General features: G+C 40.9%; 1 protein-coding gene across 4 annotated transcripts in view; it reads left to right on the forward strand.

Moving 5' to 3' along the window:
* The window catches only part of ALG9 (ALG9, alpha-1,2-mannosyltransferase), a 109,239-nt gene that overhangs the window by 21,547 nt on the left and 65,636 nt on the right, over window positions 1-22,056 (forward strand). For all 4 annotated transcript variants that reach the window (XM_018059794.1, XM_018059795.1, XM_018059796.1 and 1 more), the window contains exons 7-9: window positions 5,236-5,323; window positions 5,505-5,610; window positions 19,253-19,375. In XM_018059794.1, coding sequence (XP_017915283.1) covers window positions 5,236-5,323; window positions 5,505-5,610; window positions 19,253-19,375 — 317 coding nt within the window. The remainder of the gene's footprint in view (window positions 1-5,235; window positions 5,324-5,504; window positions 5,611-19,252; window positions 19,376-22,056) is intronic.

The raw sequence follows: 22,056 nt of genomic DNA on the forward strand, positions 1-22,056 counted from the left end.
CATGGCTGCAGTCACCATCTGCAGTGATTTTGGAGCCCCCCAAATTAAAGTCTGTCATTGTTTCCACTGTTTCCCCATCTGTTTGCCATGAAGTGATGGGACCAGATGCCATGATCTTAGTTTTCTGAATGTTGAGTTTTAAGCCAACTTTTTCACTCTCCTCTTTCACTTTCATCAAGAGTCTCTTTAGTTCTTCTTCCCTTTCTGCCATAAGGGTGGTGTCATCTGCATATCTGAGGTTATTGATATTTCTCCCTGCAATCTTGATTCTAGTTTGTGCTTCTTCCAGCCCAGCATTTCTCATGATGTACTCTGCATATAAGTTAAATAAGCAGGGTGATAATATACAGCCTTGACATACTCCTTTCCCAATTTGGAATCAGTTTGTGGTTCCATGTCCAGTTCTAACTGTTGCTTCCTGACCTGCGTACAGTTTTCTCAAGAGGCAGATCAGGTAACTGGCATTCCCATCTCGAAGAATTTTTCAGAGTTTGTTGTGATCCACACAGTCAAAGGCTTTGGCATAGTCAATAAAGCAGAAGTAGATATTTTCTGGAACTCTCTTGCTTTTGCGATGATCCAGAGGATGTTGGCAATTTTATCTCTGGTTCCTCTGCCTTAGCTAAATCCAGCTTGAACATCTGGAAGTTCACCATCACCATTAACATACTGTTGAAGCCTGGCTTGAAGAATTTTGAGCATTACTTTACTAGCATGTGAAATGAGTGCAATTGTGCAGTAGTTTGAGCCTTCTTTGGCCTTGCCTTTGTTTGGGATTGGAATGAAAACTGACCTTTTCCAGTCCTGTGGCCACTGCTAAGTTCTCCAAATTTGCTGGCATATTAAGTGCAGCCCTTTCACAGCATCATCTTTTATGAAGATTTGAAATAGCTCAACTGGGATTCCATCACCTCCACTAGCTTTGTAGTAATGCTTCCTAAGGCCCACTTGACTTTACATTCCAGGATGTCTGGCTCTAGGCTGGTGATCATACCATCGTGATTATCTGGGTTGTAAATATCTCTTTTGTACAGTTCTTCTGTGTTCTTGCCACCTCTTCTTAATATCTTCTGCTTCTGTTAGGTCCCTACCATTTCTGTCCTTTATTAAGCAGATCTTTTCATGAAATGCTCCCTTGGTGTCTCTAATTTTCTTGAAGAGATCTCTAGACTTTCCCATTCTAAGTTTTTTTCCCTCTATTTCTTTGCATTGATCACTGAGGAAGGCTTTCTTATCTCTCCTTGCTATTCTTTGGAACTCTGCATTCAAATGGGTATATCTTTCCTTTTCTTCTTTGCCTTTCACTTCTCTTCTATTCACAGCTATTTGTAAAGCCTCCTCAAACAAAGATTTTCCCTTTTTGCATGTCTTTTCCTTGGGGATGGTCTTGATCCCTGCCTCCTGTACAATGTCAGAAACCTCTGTCCATAATTCTTCAGGCACTCTGTCTATCAGATCTAATCCCTTGAATCTATTTCTCACTTCCACTGTATAATCATAAGGGATTTGATTTAGGTCATACCTGAATGGTCTAGTGGTTTTCCCTACTTTCTTCAATTTAAGTCTGAACTTGGCAATAACATTCCATTATTGTATGGCTGTCCATAATTTATTTAACCATTGCTTTGCTGGTAGGCATTTGGTTTTCAGTTTCTTTTTTGTTATTATACACAGTAATTTAGCAAACATTCTTTTACATGTCTTATGGAAATTTATCTATAGAATAAAAATTTTTTAAGGGAGTTATGAAGTCAGAGAATAAACATTTAAAATTTCCTTGTTTGGATTTTAAAGGCTGGTTTCCCCACTTCCAATCTTCTCTTCTCTTCTGCATATCATTCTCAGATTATTATATTTCTCAAGGTTTTATGTGGGACCCTCTTCTGTACTTCTGCTGTCTCTCCATCATCTTGATGAGTCCCATATCTTTATATCTAGTCCAGTCATCTCTAAGCTTCCCTCATATCTACCTGGCTGCCTATTAGATATCTCCATTTAGATAGCTGAACATGTACAAAGCTGAACTCATCATCTTCCCTCCGTATCTGTCCTTCACTGTGTTTCTAGCCCAGTAAGTGGTACCACCATCTGTGCTGGGCCAGGACCTGAAAATCCTCTGTGACTCTTTTCTTTCTCATGTCATGTCTTATGCCTCTGGAATGTCTCTTGAATCTGCTTATCTTCATCTCTCTCTGTTCCTCGATGCAGCCTCCTAAATGATCTTCCCATTTCCTGTCTTAGTCTTTATAAATCTCCTCTCCATACTCGAACTAGAGTTATCTTCCTACAATGCAAAGATGATTTTATCGCTGTCTGTTTTATCTTACTCTCTATAATAGATTCTCCATTGTTCTGTGTCACAGAGAAGGCAGTTTGTAGCCTGTGGGTCACACATTCAGGTGGCCTGTTTTTGCGCAGCCCAAGAACTGAGAGATTTTACATTTTTAGAGAATGCACGCCCATGCGTGTGTGTGTGTACATGTGCACATCCCCCCGCCCCACACACACACGCACACATACAGAGGAATATGCAACAGAGACCAAAGCAGAACTTTAGGTTTGGCAAAGGCTAAAATATACGGTATCAGGTCCCTTAAATAAAAAGTTGGCCAACCCCTGCTCTTTGATGTCCAAACATTTTTTTAAACAGCTTTATTGGGATGTAATTCAGTAATATACCTTATATATAATATACCATATAATTCACTCAACTCGTATAATTCAATGGTTTTTATACAGTTATACAACCAACACGAGTCAGTTTTGTTTTTTTTTTATTTTTATTTTTACTTTATTTTACTTTACAATACTGTATTGGTTTTGCCATACATTGACATGAATCCACCCAGAGTCAGTTTTAGAACATTCATCCTCCCTAAGAGAAACCTGTACCCTTCACCAGTAACTTCCTTTTGTCCCCAAACCTACCAGTCTTTATTTCAGTCGCTCAGTTATGTCCAGCTCTTTGCAACCCCATGGACTGCAGCATGCCAGGCCTCCCTGTCCATCACCAACTCCTGGAGTTTATTCAAACTCATGTCCATGCAGTGGGTGATGCTATTCAGCCCTCTCATTCTCTGTCGTCCCCTTCTCCTCCTGCCTTCAGTCTTTCCCAGCATCAGGGACTTTTCAGATGAGTCAGTTCTTTGCATCAGGTGGCTACAGTATTGGAATTTCAGCTTCAGTATCAGTCCTTCCAATGAATATTCAGGACTGATCTCCTTTAGAATGGGCTGGTTGGATCTCCTTGCTGTCCAGGGGACTCTCAAGAGTCTTCTCCAACACCACAGTTCAAAAGCATCAATTCTTCAGTGCTCAGCTTTCTTTATAGTCCAACTCTCACATCCATACATGACTACTGGAAAAACCATAGCTTTGACTAGATGGACCTTTGTTGGCAAAGTAATGTCTCTGCTTTTTAATACGCTGTTTAGGTTGACATCCATTAATTTACTTTGTGTCTCTAGACACAAAAATCTACTCCAGTACCTGTTCTGGAGATTTTATATAAATAGAATCATACAGTATGGTCTTCTGTGTCTGGCTTCTTTTACTTCCCATGTTTTCAGGAGTCATCCACGTTATGACATGTATCAGTACTTCACTCCTTTCTAGTGATGGGGTCCAAACTTTAATATGACTCACAAGGCCTTATGGTTTCCTCGTTTTTACATCTCCATCCTCCTTTTTTCCATCTCTCCATTCCTTTTCCTCTTTACTGGATCTACATTCAACTTTGTGAGTTCCTCAAATACCTCTGAGTTTGGGTGTTTTGATTAGCCTGCCTTCTGATAAGTGATTTTGGGATCACAGTTAATCACTCAGCACTGTGCTCTCATTTATTAACCTATCAGAGGAGAAATGCAGCTGCTATGGAAATGAAACTGGTGGTTCAGATGGTAGAGAATGTGCCTGCAGAGCAGGAGACCGGGTTCGATCCCTGCATCGGGAAGATCCCCTGGAGGAGGGAATGGCAACCCACTTCAGTATTCTCGCCTGGAGAATTCCACGGACAGGAGCCTGGTGGACAACAGTCCATGGTGTCGCAGAGTCAGACACAACTGAGCAGCTAACATTCTCATGGAAATGTAACTAGTTGGGGAGAAAAAGAAATGGAATGTTAATGCAATATTTAGTTAATAGAATGTGGAATTCCAGATCATAGAGAGATGTCCACATGACATGGCCAAATAGATGATAGCAATGATAGTAACGTGTAAATGGAGAGATCTCGTGGAGGAGGCAGGAGCAGAGCCTGTAGTTGACACTGGGTAGATTCGGTGTAAGTAAATAGATTGGTGTGGGAGGGAATTCACTGTGACTGGATCATGGGTAAAGCTCTGACTAGTGTCCTAGATTAAGAAGTCATGAATATGAAAGTGATTGTTCATGAAACAGGAGTTGAAGCACCTGCTGAGAAAGTAAGTGTAGAGAGAGAAAAGTAGAACCTTGTCTTTGGGAGCTAGGACCATGCATGGTAAGGCACACCATGGGTTAGGGAAGAAAGCCTGAAAGGAGGACTAGGGAAGAGCCCAGAAAAGATCATTGGGGCCAGGGAGTCTAAAGAGGAAGGAACAGATGCTTTGTGTCAAGTGCAACAGGAAGACAAAGGGAGATGGGGTTGTGGAAAGATACTGGGTCTGGCAGAGAGGAAATTCCTGGTGACCTCAGATCAGTCTTAATAACTTGATGTTAGGCCTTAAGGAAGAAATAGTGAAGGCAATGCACATATGCTACTTGCCTGAGAAATTCGAGTGAAAGGAAGAAGGGCAAATATTGCATATTGGAACTATATTACATATTGGAAAGGGATATATCAGAATTGAAGTGAAAGTGTGTAATATTATTTTATTACTAAAGTGTTAATAAATCATGGAAGGGAGAAATAGGTATTTATTTGGCAGGGTGGGAATAGGACAATAAAGTAGTTTAGTTATGATTAATATATTGTAAATGTCCACTGTACATAAATACTTGTAAAATGGAGCTCACTCTGAAGCTGAGTATTTGTATTTCTTGTACACTGTGGAATGCATCATCCTCTGATGAGTTCTGTGAAGAGATCACATTTTTATTTTTGAGAAGACATCCTCTCATGTACCACCTTCTTCCCTCACAATAATTGCTGGAGACATTTGATTCTCAATTCAGCATGAGTTATGTGTGAATCTGTCCTGTTTGAGTCTGTATTCTCTGAGTATTTAACTCCCCACTTTCTGTTTCTCTGTTAAATAGTTTACCTATTGCCTTTGATCTGCTGATCATGAAACAAAGGTGGAAGAGTTTCTTTCATTGGTCATTGGTTGCTCTAATGCTGTTTCTGGTGAGTTGTCTTTTTATGTTATTTTGTTCTAAGGTTGTAAGGAAAGCAACTTGTGATGTGGATGGAAGAGAGAACCTTAGGAGTTGATTCAGGTTTTCATTCTGAAGTCTACACTGTTAGCATTGTGAGGATGTTTCCAGAGCAAAACTCAACAATTGCTTTGTTTTCTGCTCTGTTTTAGGTGCCTGTGGTGGTCATTGACAGCTACTATTATGGGAAGCTGGTGATTGCACCACTCAACATAGTTTTGTATAATGTCTTTACTCCTCATGGACCTGATCTTTATGGTAAGGCCGTATGAAGTTAGGGAAGCGTTGGAGGAGAGTTTAATTGGTCTCAGCTTTGAAATTTTAATTCAGTTGCCTCATTTATCAAAGATAGCCTTTTGTTATTTAAACAAAATGTAATCTTTTTTTCTTATTTAAAAATAAATGATCTTTGAACACAGCACAGTGGTGGTATGTGGCAACTAAATATTTTCCCTTGATTAATGTTGATACTCAGTTCTGGCTTCCTGTTAGTCTTGCAGCCTCTTAGTCTCAGTTACAGAGTGGTAAGGACTCTGTCCGGCATGCCTTGGCTTTTGATGCTACTCATTTAAAATTAACTTACTTTCCTCTTTTCTCATTAGAAGACCAATATAATAACAAAAATAAGAAAATTAAAACATTCATAATCTCATCATCCTCAGATAGCTATTGTTAACACCTTGGAAAATATTCCTCTAGGCATTTTCTATACAGGTACACATTTGGTGTTCCTTTTTCATTTTTTTATCGGGTTAGCCAAAACCTGAATGAACCTTTTGGCCAACCCAATAATTTGTGTTACTTTAGTATTTTGCATTAGGGGAGAAAGTTCACAAAATCTGTAGACGAAGTGTAGCAAATGAGGGTGAGGTCAGCTTGAGAGGGTGGATAGTTTGGCCAGTTTAGCATTAAGAGGGGAAAAAAGGGAATGCCTTTAGTCTGGTGGTGGTTTAGTTGCTAAGTTGTGTCCAACTCTTTGTGATCCTATGGACTGTAGCCTGCCAGGCTCCTCTGTCCATGGAATTCTCCAGGCAAGGATACCGGAGTGGGTTGCCATTTCCTACTCCTGGAGATCTTCCCAACCCAGGGATTGAACTCGGGTCTCCTGCATTGCAGGCAAGTTCTTTACCATCTGAGTCACCTGTGGTGGGACAGTCTGGGGTTGGTTCTCCAGTTTCTGTCCATCTCTACCCCTTGCCTGATGGTTTTCTCTCAGCTAGTCTTCTATTTTTTTGCCTTTTCCAACCAGCCCTGGAGCCTGTTTTTTTGGTTTTTTTTTTGGGGGGGGGGCACCCTGAGAGCATTTGAGTTAGTGACCACTACAGAGGGATAAGCTAGAGATCGTTCTGATCAGATCAGTCAAGTCAGTAAACCTTTTATAAGACAACTTATCATTAAATAAGTATAGTTTCTTCTGCCTTAACCTTTTGAAGATCTTAGATCTTTCTTTGTATGTAATTATCTTAGACTCTGGTGTGAAACACATTAATGTTACCTCTGTCTCTCTAATCAGTTTAACCCATGCCCATTTTTCTTTACCACTTTGCCAACAGAACCAGCAGATTGAATAAGATTTAAAGTAAGTGTGTGAGTGAAATTTAGCTGGGAAAGAGTCCATGGGGTCGCAGAGAGTTGGATACAACTTAGCCACAGAACAACCACCACCTGGGATTTGGGGAACGTTGTCATTTTAGATGACAAGTAGTAGGTTAAAAATAAAATGAATTTACAAACTGCGTAGAGAATAATTGCCAAGTGAAGGAATTTTAACAGACTTGTATATGTGGCTCTAAGATCCCTAAGGATATGGAAAAAAGTCCCAATTTTCAGCTTTTGCCTCTAGAGGTCTCCCTTTATCTAGGGAGAGTTGCATGTTTTTATTTGCCCATTGTTTTAGTTTACTTGTAAAATTTTATTTGATTCCACAAGACAGTAGAAGGGGGACTCTACTTCTGGATCTGGATTGCATATTAGAACTTGATTTATGTGGAGCCTATTAGAAGCATAATGTGCATTATAGATGGGTGAATAAATTGTGTTAATTTGAGTTTAATCTTGAAAAATTGACTTCTGTACCTTTTAAATGGGTTATTACGTATTGGTATTCTGACTGCTTATTTGTAAAACTTTGTGTGAGAGCTTATGAAAGTTTTGTAATTTGTATATTCCTCTAGATTGGTGAAGTTTTTACAGCTAAAAATAAGTACGTTGATAGAGTAGGAATAAAAAGAATAAATTCTGACCTAAGTTTATATTTCTGGTTTAACAGTGGGTAAGCTTTGGGATCCAGAGAGCAGTGGCCAGTCTGCCTGGATGTTGGCATCTGCTGTTCATTTCAGCCAGTGTTTTACGGGGAAGAGTCCCTGGGGTTCTGTTCCGCCTGCTTTAGTGAACCTGGGTTAGCTTCAGTTCAGATTTTGCTACGTTGAATGTCCAAGAATTGATCACTTTCCTATTGATAGAAGAAGCTTTATTGGGAAAGAGGGAATTATTCTCGTATTATTATTGTTGTTCGCTCACTAAGTTGTGTCTGACTCTTTTGTGATCCCATGGACTATAGCCAGTGAGTAACCTCCAAGATGGAAGCAGTTATACCAAAAAAGGATGTCCTTTTCATCACAGGGGACTGGAATGCAAAAGTAGGAAGTCAGGGGCTACCTGGAGTAACAGGCAAGTTTGGCCTTGGAGTACAAAATGAAACAGGGCAAAGGCTAACAGACAACACACTGGTCATTGCAGATACCCTCTTCCAACAACACAAAAAATGACTCTACACATGGACATCACCAGATGGTCAATACTGCAATCAGATTGATTATATTCTTTGCAGCTGAGAATGGAGAAGCTCTATACAGTCAGCAAAAACAAGATCAGGAGCTGAGTGTGGCTTGGATCATGGACTCCTTATTGCAAAATTCAGACTTAAATTGAAGAAAGTAGGGAAAACCATTAGGCCATTCAGGTATGACCTAAATCAAATCCCTTACGGTTATACAGTGAAAGTGACAAATAGATTCAAGGGGTTAGATCTGATAGACAAGAGTGCCTGATGAACTATGAATGGAGGTTCATGACATTGTATAGGAGGCAGTGATGAAAACCTTCCCCAAGAAGAAAAAAATGCAAAAAGGCAAAATGGTCCTCTGAGGAGGCTTTACAAATAGCTGAGAAAAGAAGAGAAGTGAAAGGCAAAGGAGAAAAGGAAAGATATACCCATTTGAATGCAGAGTTCCAAATAACAGCAAGAATAAGAAAGCCTTGCTAAGTGATCAATGCAAAGAAATAGAGGTAAACAATAGATGGGAAAGTCTAGAGATCTCCTCAAGAAAATTAGAGATACCAAGAGAACATTTCATGCAAAGATGGGCACAATAAAGTACAGAAATGGTATGGACCTGACAGAAGCAGAAGACGCTAAGAAGAGGTGGCAAGAATACACTGAGGAACTCTACAAAACAGATCTAATGACCCTGATTACCACAGTGGTGTGATCACTCACCTAGAGCCAGACATCCTGAAGTGTGAAATCAAGTGGGCCTCAGGAAGCCTCACTAAGAGCAAAGCTAGTGGGGGTGATGGAATTCCAGCTGAGCTATTTCAAATCCTAAAAGATGATGCTTTGACAGTGCTGCACTCAGTAAGTCAGCAAATTTGGAAAACTCAGCGGTGGCCACAAGGCTGGAAAAGGTCAGTTTTCATTCCAATCCCAAAGGTGGGCAATACCGAGGAATGCTCAAACTGCTGCATAATTGCACTTATTTCACATGCTAGCAAGGTCACATTCAAAATCCTCCATGTTAGGCTTCAACAGTATGTGAACTGAGAACTTCCAGATGTTCAAGCTGGATTTAGAAAAGGCAGAGGAACCAGAGATCAAATTGCCAACATCTGTTGGATCCTAGAAAAAGCAAGGAAATTCCAGAAAAACATCTGCTTCATTGACTCTGCTAAAGCCTTTGACTGTGTGGATCACAGTAAACTGCGGAAAATTCTGAAAGAGATGGGTATACCAGACCACCCGACCTGCCTCCTGAGAAACCTGTGTGCAGGTCAGGAAGCAACAGTTAGAACTGGACATGGAACAACAGACTGGTTCCAAACAGGAAAAGGAGTACATCAAGGCTGTATATTGTCACCAGCTTATTTAACTTATATGCAGAGTACATCATGAGAAATGCTAGGCTGGATGAAGCACAAACTGGAATCAAGATTGCAGGGAGAGATATCAATAATCTCAGATCTGCAGATGACATCACCCTTATGGCAGAAAGCGAAGAGGAACTAAAGAGCCTCTTGATGAAGGTTAAAGAGGAGAGTGAAAAAGCTTAAAACTTAATAGTCGAAAAGCTAAGATCATGGCATCCAGTCCCATCACTTCATGGTAAATAGATGGGGAAGCTATGCAATCAATGAAAGGCTTTATTTTCTTGTGCTCCAAAATCACTGCAGATGGTGACTGCAGCCATGAAATTCAAAGATGCTTGCTCCCTGGAAGAAAAACTATGACCAACCTAGACAGCATATTAAAAAACAAAGACATTACTTTGCTGCCAAAGGTTCGTATAATCATCTTATGATTTTTCCAGTAGTCATGTATAGATGAGATAGTTGAACCATAAATAAGGTCGAATGCCGAGGAATTAATGCTTTTGAACTGTGGTGTTGGAGAAGACTCCTGAGAGTCCCTTGGACTGCAAGGTTATCTAAGCAGTCAATCCTAAAGGAAATTAATCCTGAACAGTCATTGGAGGGACTGATGCTGAGGCTGAAGCTCCAGTACTTTGGCCATGTGATGCGAAGAGCTGACTCATTGGAAAAGACCTTGATGCTGGGAAAGATTGAGGACAGGAGAAGGGAATGACAGAGGACGAGATGGTTGGATGGCATCACCAACTCAATGGACCTGAGTTTGAGCAAGCTCTGGGAGACAGTGAAGGACCGGGAAGCCTGGCATGCTGCAGTTCATGGGGTCACAAAGAGTCGGACGTGGATCAGTGACTGAAGAACAAGACTGTAGCCCATCAGGCTCCTCTGTCCATGGACTTTCCCAGGCAAGAATACTGGAGTAGGTTGCCATTTCCTTCTCCAGGGGATCTTCCTGACCCAGGGATTGGACCCACGTCTCCTATACTACAGGCGGATTCTTTACCATTGAGCCATGGTCTTCCCTAGAGAACTGTCATACTGGGCATCCACAGGACTGATGTGTAGTCAACCAGACTTTAGGGGGTGTTCTTTGGTGGTAGAATTTTTTTTTTGCTTTTTTCTCATCTTTGGCTTTGACAAATCTTCAAGGGTGTCTGATTTCCATGTTAATGCCATTTTGCTTTAGCAGGCTTGCAGAGAATATTTATTCCACCTGGGGGTCGGTAGTCTTTCTGTATTCCAGGTCTTTAGTAAAGATTCCTCATGCGTGAATGAAAGAATGAACACGTTCTGGAATACCCCTCAGACTGCATCAGTGCCCTGATAGCTATTATATCCTAGAACTATTTTGTTAAGCCCTGTTGTGTGCTAGGTTGGGATTATCTTTGTACAAGTTAAGAATAATAGAAGTAGGACTTCCTCTGTCAGCACGGTGGATAGGAATCCGCCTGCTAGGAGACATGGGTTCGAGCCCTGAACTGTGAAGATCCCACAGGCCTTGAAGCAACTAAAACCAGGTGTAGCAACTACTGAGCCCGCAAGCCACAGCTACTGAGCCTGCGTGCCACCGCTGCTTGAGCGCATGCGCCCTGGAGCCGTGCTCTGCTCCATGAGAAGCCCACGCACCCAGAGAACAGCAACTAGAGAGTAACCCCCACTCTCTGCAACCAGGGGAAGCCTGTGTGCAGCAATAAAGACCCAGTGCAGCCAAAATAAATAATTTTAAGAAAGAATCAGTTCAGTTCAGTCGCTCAGCCGTGTCCAACTCTTTGCAACCCTGTGGACTTCAGCACACCAGGCTTCCCTGTCCATCACCACCTCCCAGAGGTTACTCAAACTCATGTCTGTTGAGTCGGTGATGCCATCCCACCATCTCATCCTCTGTCATCCCCTTCTCCTCCTGCCCTCAATCTTTCCCAGCATCAGGGTCCTTTCAAATGAGTCAGTGCTTTGCATCAGGTGGCCATCAGGTGGTACTGGAGTCTCAGCTTCAGCATCCATCCTTCCAGTGAACGCTCAGGACTGATCTCCTTTAGGATGGACTGGTTGGATCTCCTTGCAGTCCAAGGGACTCTCAAGAGTCTTCTCCAACACCACAGTTCAAAAGCATCAATTCTTCAGCACTCAGCTTTCTTCAGCACTCAGTCCAGCTCTCACATCCATACATGACTACTGGAAAAACCATAGCTTTGACCAGATGAAGTAGTACTTTACCATTGTCAGCTAATTTTATGGTAATTGTTGAGTCCATTCAGTAAATATGAAAGACTAATCTTTTTAAAAATATGTATTTGTTTTCTTGGCTGTGTTGGGTCTTAGTCGTGTCATGTGGGATCTTTCATTACGGCACACAGGCTCTTTAGTTGTAAAAACGTGAACTTTCTAGTTGTGGCCTGTGGGCTTCAGAGCATTCAGACTCAGTATTTGTGGCATGTAGGCCTAGTTGTTCTGTGGCATGTGAGATCTTTCTTAAATTTTTATTTATTTTTTAATTGAAGGATAATTGCTTTACAGAATTTTGTTTTCTGTCAAACCTCAGCATAGATATACATATATCCCCTCCCTTTTGAACCTCCCTCCCATCTCCTGCCCCCTCCCACCTCTCTAGATTGATACAAAGCCCCTGTCTGAGTTTCCTGAGACATACAGCAAATTCCCATTGGCTATATATTTTACATATGGTAATGAAAGTTTCTGTTTTACTCTATTTGTACATCTTACCCTCTCCTTCCTTCTCCCCATGGCCATAAGTCAGTTCTCTGTGTCTCTTTCTCCTTTGCTGCCCTGTAAATAAATTCTTAAGTGCCATTTTTTTAGATTCCATATATGTGTTAGAATATGATATTTATCTTTCTGACTTACTTCACTCTGTATAATAGGTTCTAGGTTCATCTACCTCATCAGAACTGACTCAGTTGCATTCCATTTTATGGCTGAGTATTATTCCACTGTGTATATGTACCACAACTTCTTTATCCATCCATCTGTTGATGGACATCTAGGTTGCTTCCATGTCTAGCTATTGTAAACAGTGCTTCAGTGAACAGTGGGATACATGTGTCTTTTTCAGTTTTGGTTTCCTCAGGGTATATGCCTAGGAGTGGGATTACTGGGTGGTTTTATTCCTGTATTTTTAAGGAATCTCCATACCATCTTCCATAGTGGCTGTGTCAGTTCACATCCCCACCATCAATGCATGAGCGTTCCCTTTTCTCCACACCCTTCCAGCATTTATTGTTTGTAGACTTTTGATGATGGCCATTCTGACCGGTGTGAGGTGATATCTCACCGTAGTTTTGATTTGCATTTCTCTAATAATTAGTGATGTTGAACATATTTTCATGTGTTTATTCACCATCTGTATGTCTTCTTTGGAGAAGTGTCTGTTTAGTTCTTTTTGTCACTTTTTGATTGGGTTTTTTGTTTTTCTGGCATTGAGTTGTATGAGCTGCTTGTATATTTTGGAAATTAATCCTTTGTCAGTTGTTTCATTTGCTATTATTTTCTCCCATTCTGAGGGTTGTATTTTCACCTTGCTTACAGTTTCCTTTGCTGTGCAAAAGCTTTTGAGTTTAATCAGGTCCCACTTGTTTACTTTTGTTTTTATTTCCATTACTCTAGGAGTTGGGTCATAGAGGATCTTGCTTTGATTTATGTTGACTGTTCTGCCTGTGTTTTCCTCTTATATTCTTATAGTTTCTGGTCTTACATTTAGGTCTTTTATCCATTTTGAATTTATCTTTGTGTATGGGGTTAGGAAGTGTTCTAATCTCATTCTTTTACATGAAGCTGTCCAGTTTTCCCAGCACAATTTATTGAAGAGGCTGTCTTTGCCCCATTGTATATTCTTGCCTCCTTTGTCAAAAATAAGGTACCTATAGGTGCAAGGGTTTATTTCTGGGCTTTCTGTCTTGTTCCATTGGTCTGTATTTCTGTTTTGGGGCCAGTACCATACTGTCTTGATGACTGTAGCTTTGTAGCTTAATCTGAAGTCAGGAAGGTTGATAACTCCAGCTCCATTCTTCTTTCTCAAGACTGCTTTGGCTGTTCGGGGTCTTTTGTGTTTCCATATGAATTGTGAAATTTTTTGTTCTTGTTCTATGAAAAATGCCATTGGTAATTTGATAGGGATTACACTGAATCTGTAGATTGCAGAGATGTGATCCCTGAAAGTATAGTCTTGGCATGTGAGATCTTGATTCCCCCACCAGGGATTAAACCCTCGTCCCCTGCACTGCAAGGTGAATTCTTAACTGCCAGACCACCAGGGAAGTCCTAAGACTTATGTTTTAAGAGATGCTTTGCTGCTGTACAGTTGTCAAACAGATAGCATGTCTTTGTCATGGATACTCTTTCACTTGTTTGGCACTTTTTGGCAGTATTTAAACTATTTTTTAAGAGTCTCCCCCCTCAAGTGCTTTGTTAGCTATAGCACCTAGTTTTTTAATCTGCAAATTTTAGATTAAGTGCTTTACGCTGATACTTTTTGCATACATCTCTTAGTGTTTTCTTACGTATAAGAACCTAATAAGCCTATAAATACTTCTTGAATGAATGGATAAATGACTTCAGTTAAAGAAACATTCCATCAGTTGCTTTTGAGCATTGATTATGCTCCTCATAGAATTTGCTGTCTGATGAGGCTGCAGACACATGAATAGGTAATTACAGTCCAACGTGTTATGCGCAGCAGTAGAATGATAGTCAGGGAGCTGAAGGAGCAAGTTCATCTGTTGGTATCAGGAGAGACTTCTTAGAGGGGGTGGTCGTTGAGCTGAGCCGGAGGGAAGAGTAGGAGTTTGCCAGGAAGACACCAGGTGGATACACTGCAGAAAAACAGAATGTCAAATATCAGACTGCTGAGCCAAAAAGGTTGAATATTGAGTTCGTTTTTAAAAACTTAAGGTAGTTTTACAGCATTAGCCAAGAACTACGCAGGCGTAAGCAAGATAATGTCAATCTCTCCATTGTGATTGTAATAATATGCAGATGGTCCCCAACTTATGGGGGTTCCCAGCTGGCGCTGGTGGTACAGATCCCACCTGCCAGTGCAGGAGACATAAGAGACGTGGGTTCGATCCCTGGGTTGGGAAGATCCCCTGGAGGAGGGCATGGCTACCCACTCCAGTATTCTTGCCTGGAGAATCCCATGGTCACAGGAGCCTGGCGGGCTACTGTCCATGGGGTCGCAAAGAGTTGGACACAACTGAAGCTACTTAGAACCCACCCCAACTTATGGTACTTCAACTTATGATTTTTTTTTTATTTTTTTTTTACTTTATGATGGTGTGAAAGCAATACATATTCAGTAGAAAGTATACTTTGAATTTTGATCTTTTTCCAGTAGGTGATAAGGTATCTCTCGTGATGCTGGGCAGTGGCAGCCACTCGTCATGAGGGTAAACCGTGGAAGCTCTTACAGCCATTCGTTACCTGGACAACCATTCTGTTTTTCATTTTCAGTACAGTAACCAGTAAATTACATAGACCGTCAACACTGTCTTATAAAACAGGCTTGGTATTAGGTGAATTTTGCCCAACTGTAGGCTAATGTAAGTGTTCTGACCATGTTAGAGGTAGGCTAGGCTGAGATACGGTGTTTGGTATGTTAGGTGTATTAAAATGTGTTTTTGACTTACGATGTTTTTAGTTTATGATGGGTTTATCAGGACTTAACCCCATCATAGATTGAGGAAAATCTGTAAATATTTATTCTCTCTATTGTTCCTGGTTTTCAAAGGGAACTTTCTATACTTTCTTGGCCAAATAGCATTTATTAATGACACATTCCAGGCCTGGACTGACTCTTGTCTTTTGAAGCCAGGAAACAGAGGCAATTTTTCACAGTTATTACTTGGATGAGGTCAAGAATACTCAATGCTTAGGAAATTTAGAGTAGTGTAGACATGGAAGTTGCGAAGTTGTAGGTGAAAAGTCTCTATGGGGTCAGAGATAAAGAGGTGAAATTTCGTGTTGCAAAAATGAAAGTGACTAGGCTTGGCACTGATTTGGCCTCTTCCCCTGGTAACATTTCAAGTTCTCAGATGTTGAGGTTGAGTGTTTTTGTGTGAAGAGCTGTGCTCTCTGATGAGAACGCAGGCCTGGGAGAAGCGTGGGAGGACAGGTGTGGGAGGATGGGTGTAAGAAGTGCTTTTCCCTCAAAAATGACAGCTGGTCTGCTCAGGGATGCCACTTGGAGCTTAGGATATGATCCGTGCCTGTCTGTCTTATCAAATCTATCAGACCACAGGACGGAAGATTTCAGAAGGTAAAGGATAGAGCCCTCGGTCAGAAGGCCCACGGCTTTCCAGTCCTGCAGCAGCAGAGGATGAAGCCCCAGAGGAGGCTTTGGAGGCATCTTAGGGTCACCCACTAGCATGGCCTGTTCTAGAGCCTTCTGTTTTGTTAATCATTGGTGTTGAACCTTGGTGGGTTTTTCCTCTTGGTGGCACAAATTTGACATTTATAAGGATGATTTATTATAATTTAGTTCCTAGAGTTCTGTAAAACTGTAGGCCTATAAAGTAGTTCCCCTTCATTCGGTCGATGCAACAGTGAACGTTATCCCTTCTTCTTTTAGTCTCTGACAGAGCTCTCTTGAGCTCATTTGAATGAAAGGGATTGAGGCACTTTCCATAAAAAGGGAGATAGGTGAGCCCCCTCTGCACCCTGCTTCCAGCTTCCTTTCACCTTACATTTTGCATGAGTTAAATGCTTAGCTTGTCATTCTGACAGATTTTTTTCTACAATACATAGTTCACTTTTGATAATTTCTGAGAGCAGTGTTGAGTATCTCCCTGGAAAGAGATATAGGTTTTTACTCTTTTAAGGTAGATGCCTCATCAAGTAGGGGAGGACACTGGTTAACAGAATTCACTATTTTTTGTCCCCTTTTGCCCTTGTTTTTAAGACTGTTGTCACTTGAACCTTCCCAAATCTTGACTTATTCCCCAGTTTCTACCCGATCCTTCAGGGAAGTAACGGTCTATTACGAAATGTTCACAGCCTAGCTATGAACTTGATCTATGAGGTCCTAACACATAAAAATAGTTGAGTTTACCAACTTAATACTTTTGGTTCCACATCTCAGCGTACAGTATACCTTGGTTAAAAGGTAGACAGCCTTAAAATAAACAAATTAATAATGATTAAAAAAAAAAGTAGACAGCCCTAACAGGAGGGCATAGTAAATTGCGTTAAAGAGGAAAACACCACAGCACTTTCCTTGAAAAAGCGTGTATTAGTAAGGATCAAAGAGAAAGAGGCTTTTATCTGTTGATATTTAAGCATCTGTAATAGATGATGTGAAGGGTGACCCCCTTTTTTCTAGTCACTCTGCTTTATCATCCCAGGGCCAAATTTCAAGAATTTTGTAAAGAAGAAGATGGGTCAGGGTTGATAGCATTGCCTCCACACTGGCGGTCAGGAGATGATTGTACGAAAACTTACTTCTCTGGAAACTGGGCTTCTAAAGGACTCAATTTAGGAAACGTGCTGTTAAATAGTAATTAAAACCCAGAAAAGACATGTATTTTCCATTTTGAAAATAAAACCATCCAATAGCTTTCTGTAGGAGAAGGAAATGGCAACCCACTCCAGTACTCTTGCCTGGAGAATCCTATGGATGGAGGAGCCTGGCGGGCTATACAGTCCATGGTGTCACAAAGAGTCAGACACGACTGAAGTGACTTAGCAGGCAGGTAGTTTTCTGGAACCTAAAAGATTATTTGTAAAGAATACAAGATACAAATGTCTCTAATGAGCTTGGCCTGGGACAGAGTCTCTTCCGGACAGTCCCTATCCCTGGGTTTCGACAGCAAGGAGGGAGCTTTCCCTAAAGGTGACACACTGTCGAACCTGAGTCCTTCCCCAGGGTCCCCTCTGCATCTTCCTCCTCCCTTAGAGGTTTCTCGCCTTACGGGTTTGGTTTCTAATCTTATTTTGCTGTGCAAGCTGCAGAAATGTCAGGCTTTTCTGAGTATTCCTCTGCCTTCTGATTACCCTTTTAAGCAATGCTGATTGCAGGAAATTGCTGTGGTGCAAGGCGGGTGTCACAACACACAGTGATTAAAACCCGCGTGTGTCATTCACTGCCTGATTGAAGTAATCACAGGAGGGAAGAGCAGATGAAAACCGGCGGAATGCGCCAAAGGGGGCTGTCTCTGATCGTTTGAGTTTCAGGATTTGGAGTTAAAGAATCAAAACTTGTGCGAGCAAGGCTTGCGTTTTCAGTCACGTTGTTTCATTCTGAATCCGAAAAGCTGAGCAGGGTCTGGGTCTCTGAACATGGTTTTCCTCAGAAAGGCGCTGCTTTTTGTGGAAGGTCCCCCTTCAGCAGACACTGTTGAAAAGTGGTTGAGCACATCAGGGGGAAGGATACTGGAATGTGATAGGATAAACGGATAGGCAAAGCCCTCATAGCTTAGCCCTGTAAGACTGCACCCACCCCGCCATCCCCTAGCCCTCGGTGGGGTGGCCTCTGCTTTGTGCCGTTTGAAAGTCCAGGTTGTCACCTGGGCTTCTGACTGACCACATTAGAAGTTCCAGCAGCCCCCTTCTCAGGTTCAGCTAATTTGTCAGGTTCAGTTAATTTGCTAGTGTGGCTCCCAGGACTCCAGAAACACTTAACTTCTGTTGACCAGTTATTAGAAAGGGGACAAGCCAGATGGAAGAGATGCATAGGGCAGGGTGGGCGGGAAGATACATGGTGCTTCCGGAAGCCCTCTGTCCTTCTCATACTTGAGCACCATTGCTTGAATCACTGGCCATTGGTGTTTAAACCCCATTGCTATGCCCTCTCCTCATTGCTATGCCCTCCCCTCTTCCCAGAGGAGGGAAAGACAGGACTGAAAGTTCTAACCCTCCAATCACTAGGTGGTTCCTCTCACCACTAGTCCCCATCCTGAGGTTACCTAGGACTTTGCCAGAAGTCCCCGAATTAACATAACAAAAGACACTTCTCACCACTTTAGGAATTAGGAAGTTCGTTTTAGGCGCTTTCTCCTGGGAATGGGAGTGAAGACCAAATAAATACTTCTTATTATAAATCACAATATTGCTGCTAAGCTATTTATATTGTTTGGTTTTCTGAAAAGTATTAGTCCCATTTGGGCTTGGCAATTTGGGCTGGATATAGTGGTCCAGTACTCATGTACAGATGTGAGGGATGAACAATAAAGAAGGCAGAACGCCAAAGAATTGATGCTTTCAAACTATGGTGCTGGAGAAGCCTCTTGAGAATCCCTTGGAAAGCAAGGAGATCAAACCAGTCAATCTTAAAGTATATCAACCCTGAATACTCTTTGGAAGGACTGATGCTAAAGCTGAAGCTCCAGTACTTTGACCACCTGATGTGAATAGCTGACTCACTGGAAAAAGATGCTGATGCTGGGAAAGATTGACAGCAAAAGAAGAGGGTGACAGAGGATGAGATGGTTGGAAGGCATCACCAATTAAATGGACATGAATTTGGACAAACTCTGGGAGATGGTGAGGGACAGGGAAGCCTGGTATACTTCAGTCCATGGGGTCTCGGACAGTTGGACACAACTTGGCGACTGAACAACAACAAATAGTGGTCATGAGAGCTAAATATTTGAAACCTGATTTCTAAGGTGGGGGAGTGGCTTGTGGGCTCTCATTTACATGAGGTACTGGACCATCAAATTTACTTGAAAGGAACACTGTGAGTCAAGCATTATAGTAGGTATTGGAGGCATCCACTAATGATTTCTTGTCTCTTTATTTCCCTCAGGCACAGAACCTTGGTATTTCTATTTAATTAATGGATTTCTGAATTTTAATGTAGTCTTTGCTTTAGCCCTCCTGGTCTTACCACTGACTTCTCTCATGGAATACCTACTGCAGAGATTTCACGGTAAGTGGAATAAGGAATGATAGATTTGGGGGAGGGAAGAGAAGTAACAATGTATACTGTAGTCTTTGCTTTAGCCCTCCTGGTCTTACCACTGACTTCTCTCATGGAATACCTACTGCAGAGATTTCACGGTAAGTGGAATAAGGAATGATAGATTTGGGGGAGGGAAGAGAAGTAACAATGTATACCAAGAAATAAAAAACAATCTGCTTATTTTATTTTCCATTTTCTTTCTATGGAAATGGTTGGCTTATTGCATTTTTCCATCTCTGTTTATAGTTTGTTCAACCTGCGTTAACCTATGTGATAATCTGGTTAATAATTGCAAGTGAGGAAGTCTGTATGATTTATAGAATCATCTGGGGAGGCAAAAGCATTTAAAAAGTCTTGGGAGATAAGCCTATTTAAAGAAGTGTATGTTAGCATGGTAAATTGCTTAAGATAATCAACACTAGAGGCAAACAATCTCTGGGAAATTCAACCAAAAATCTGGAAACTAAGCCATGCAGAGATTCCCCCACATTTGGTGCTTACTCTGATTGGAAGATAGAGCTGAGCAGAAATTCGTTTGAGTTTTAGAAGGAGATTTAATTTCCAACTTTTCGGTCTGGTTTGGATGCCGTGTGATTCCTCCATACCGTTCCCCATTCTGCTTTTCTACAATTAATGGTTTATAAAGAGTTTGCTGTGTTCATAGAATATGAAAGCAGCCTTCAGAGTCACTTTTGCTTTATTTTAGAACTTTTGTTGTAACATAACCCTGATGCCGTTATCTAACAAAATTAACAGTTTTTTCTTAATATCATCTAATGCCCAGCTAGTATTTAGATTCCTACACTGTCTGAAACAAAAACTTTTATAGTTTGTTAAAAGCAGGATCTAAATGAGTCATATACAGAATTTGGTGTTATGTTTCATAAGCTTTTCTAGAGGTTCCCCCCTGACCTTTGTCCTCCTGAAGATTTCTAAAGAAACCATGTCACTCATCTTGCTTACATAGCGTCCCGCGTTTGGGTTCAGCTGTTTGTTCCCGTGAGGTATTAACACATTCCTCCATTCCTTGTGTTTATTAAGGATCACTTTTCTTTTTCTTTTTTTTTTTCTGAAAAGTAGCTTTTTCTGACTATAAAAATAATTTATACTTTGGAAGATTTGTAAATGCTTGTGATATGAGTATAAAAACAGTAAAAACAAAAACAGTATATTAAGCTGTTCTCTAAAGTAGGAATCCAGTTTTGGTTTAAAACTGTGTCGTGTACCCACATGTCCAGCTAGTAAGAAATTGAGGACTCTGATTTTTCTTTATACATTTTGTATATTTTATAATAACAATACGTTTAACAGAGTTTAACAGAAATATAGGTTGACAGAATATAGTTTAACAGAAACTATAAGTGTTTTATAGAGGATGTTCCAAAATTTTAGGCCATATTTTTAAAATATGTTTGTTAGCTTCTAAGATGCAAAAGACGAAAAGATTGTTTACTTGTAGAAGATAAAACTTTTTTTCTTATAAGAAAATTCCAACCTAAAATACTTCTTGGAAAGGTAAATATATTATAGCCTAAAATTTCATAAGTGAAAAAAAAGATGAACTTGTTATTGCAGTTCAAGAATGTTTATTCTTAAAGAATTTCTGCAGGAACTTCCCTGATGGTTAAAAGACTCTGCACTTCCACTGCAGGTGGTGCGAGGTTGACCCCTGGTCCCTGGCTGGGGAACTAAGATCCTGCATGTCTCAAGGCCAAAAAAAACCCACCTGTTTTTTCAAAAGCGTGGATAACTAAGGAGCACTAGGTTAAGCAACGCTAAATTGGGCTCTGGTGACAACCCCGATCTTTCATCTCAACTCGCTCATTGTAGACATAATGGACACCAGGGGGCGCTGTGTATCCACCCTTGGTCGGTGATTCCCATGTACTACTCTTACCGCTAATAGGAGCACAGTTTGAGATGCCTTCACTGTGGGTTGTAGGCTTATCACTCAGCGTCCATGTACCTAACCATGACCACAGGAACTTTCCACCAGGTGCTTGGGTCTTAGTGTTCATTAAATTCCTGCAATTCTTTCATGTGGTTTAAAATACATTCTTGGCTTTAATTTTGAGGTACAGAGTGGATGTGTATTACCAAACAGGAGAGAAAACTCGATCAGCAAACTTCCTTTAAGAGTGGTTTTATATTTTCTTTCGAAACAAACTCTTTGTCATTTGTAGCTTGACAGAAACCAGTGATGAGTTTGAGAATCCAACTTTGTTTCTTTCCTTTGATCTATAGCTGTTTGGTATATGCGTAAGAAGATTAATGTAGTAAACAGAAGGATTAAAGGCTAAGAAGTGAATTTATGTTATGCTTTTGGTTAATCTCAAGAATCTTTAGTCTTAGTGGCAGGACTCTTCTCTCTCTTGAGTGAGAGAAGTGTTTTTCTTTCTTCATCCAGTATAGAATTGTTAAGCTCTATTACCCATTCACCTGACATTCATTTGTGTTCCAGCTAAATCCAGTATTGTACCTACCTTTAAATGTTGGATCTCTTGGGAGAGCTAAGAAGTATATACGGCTTTCTATTTGACTCCTTAATTACATCAGAGAAAGTGTGAATAAAAGAGTGGGGTGCCCTAGGGTATATGCCTAAGTTTGAGATCAAGAGGACTTTGAGAGTGAATGTGCTGTTTCGGTCT

Source organism: Capra hircus, chromosome 15 (assembly GCF_001704415.2).
Source record: "Capra hircus breed San Clemente chromosome 15, ASM170441v1, whole genome shotgun sequence".
In the NCBI taxonomy this organism is placed as follows: Eukaryota; Metazoa; Chordata; class Mammalia; order Artiodactyla; family Bovidae; genus Capra; species Capra hircus.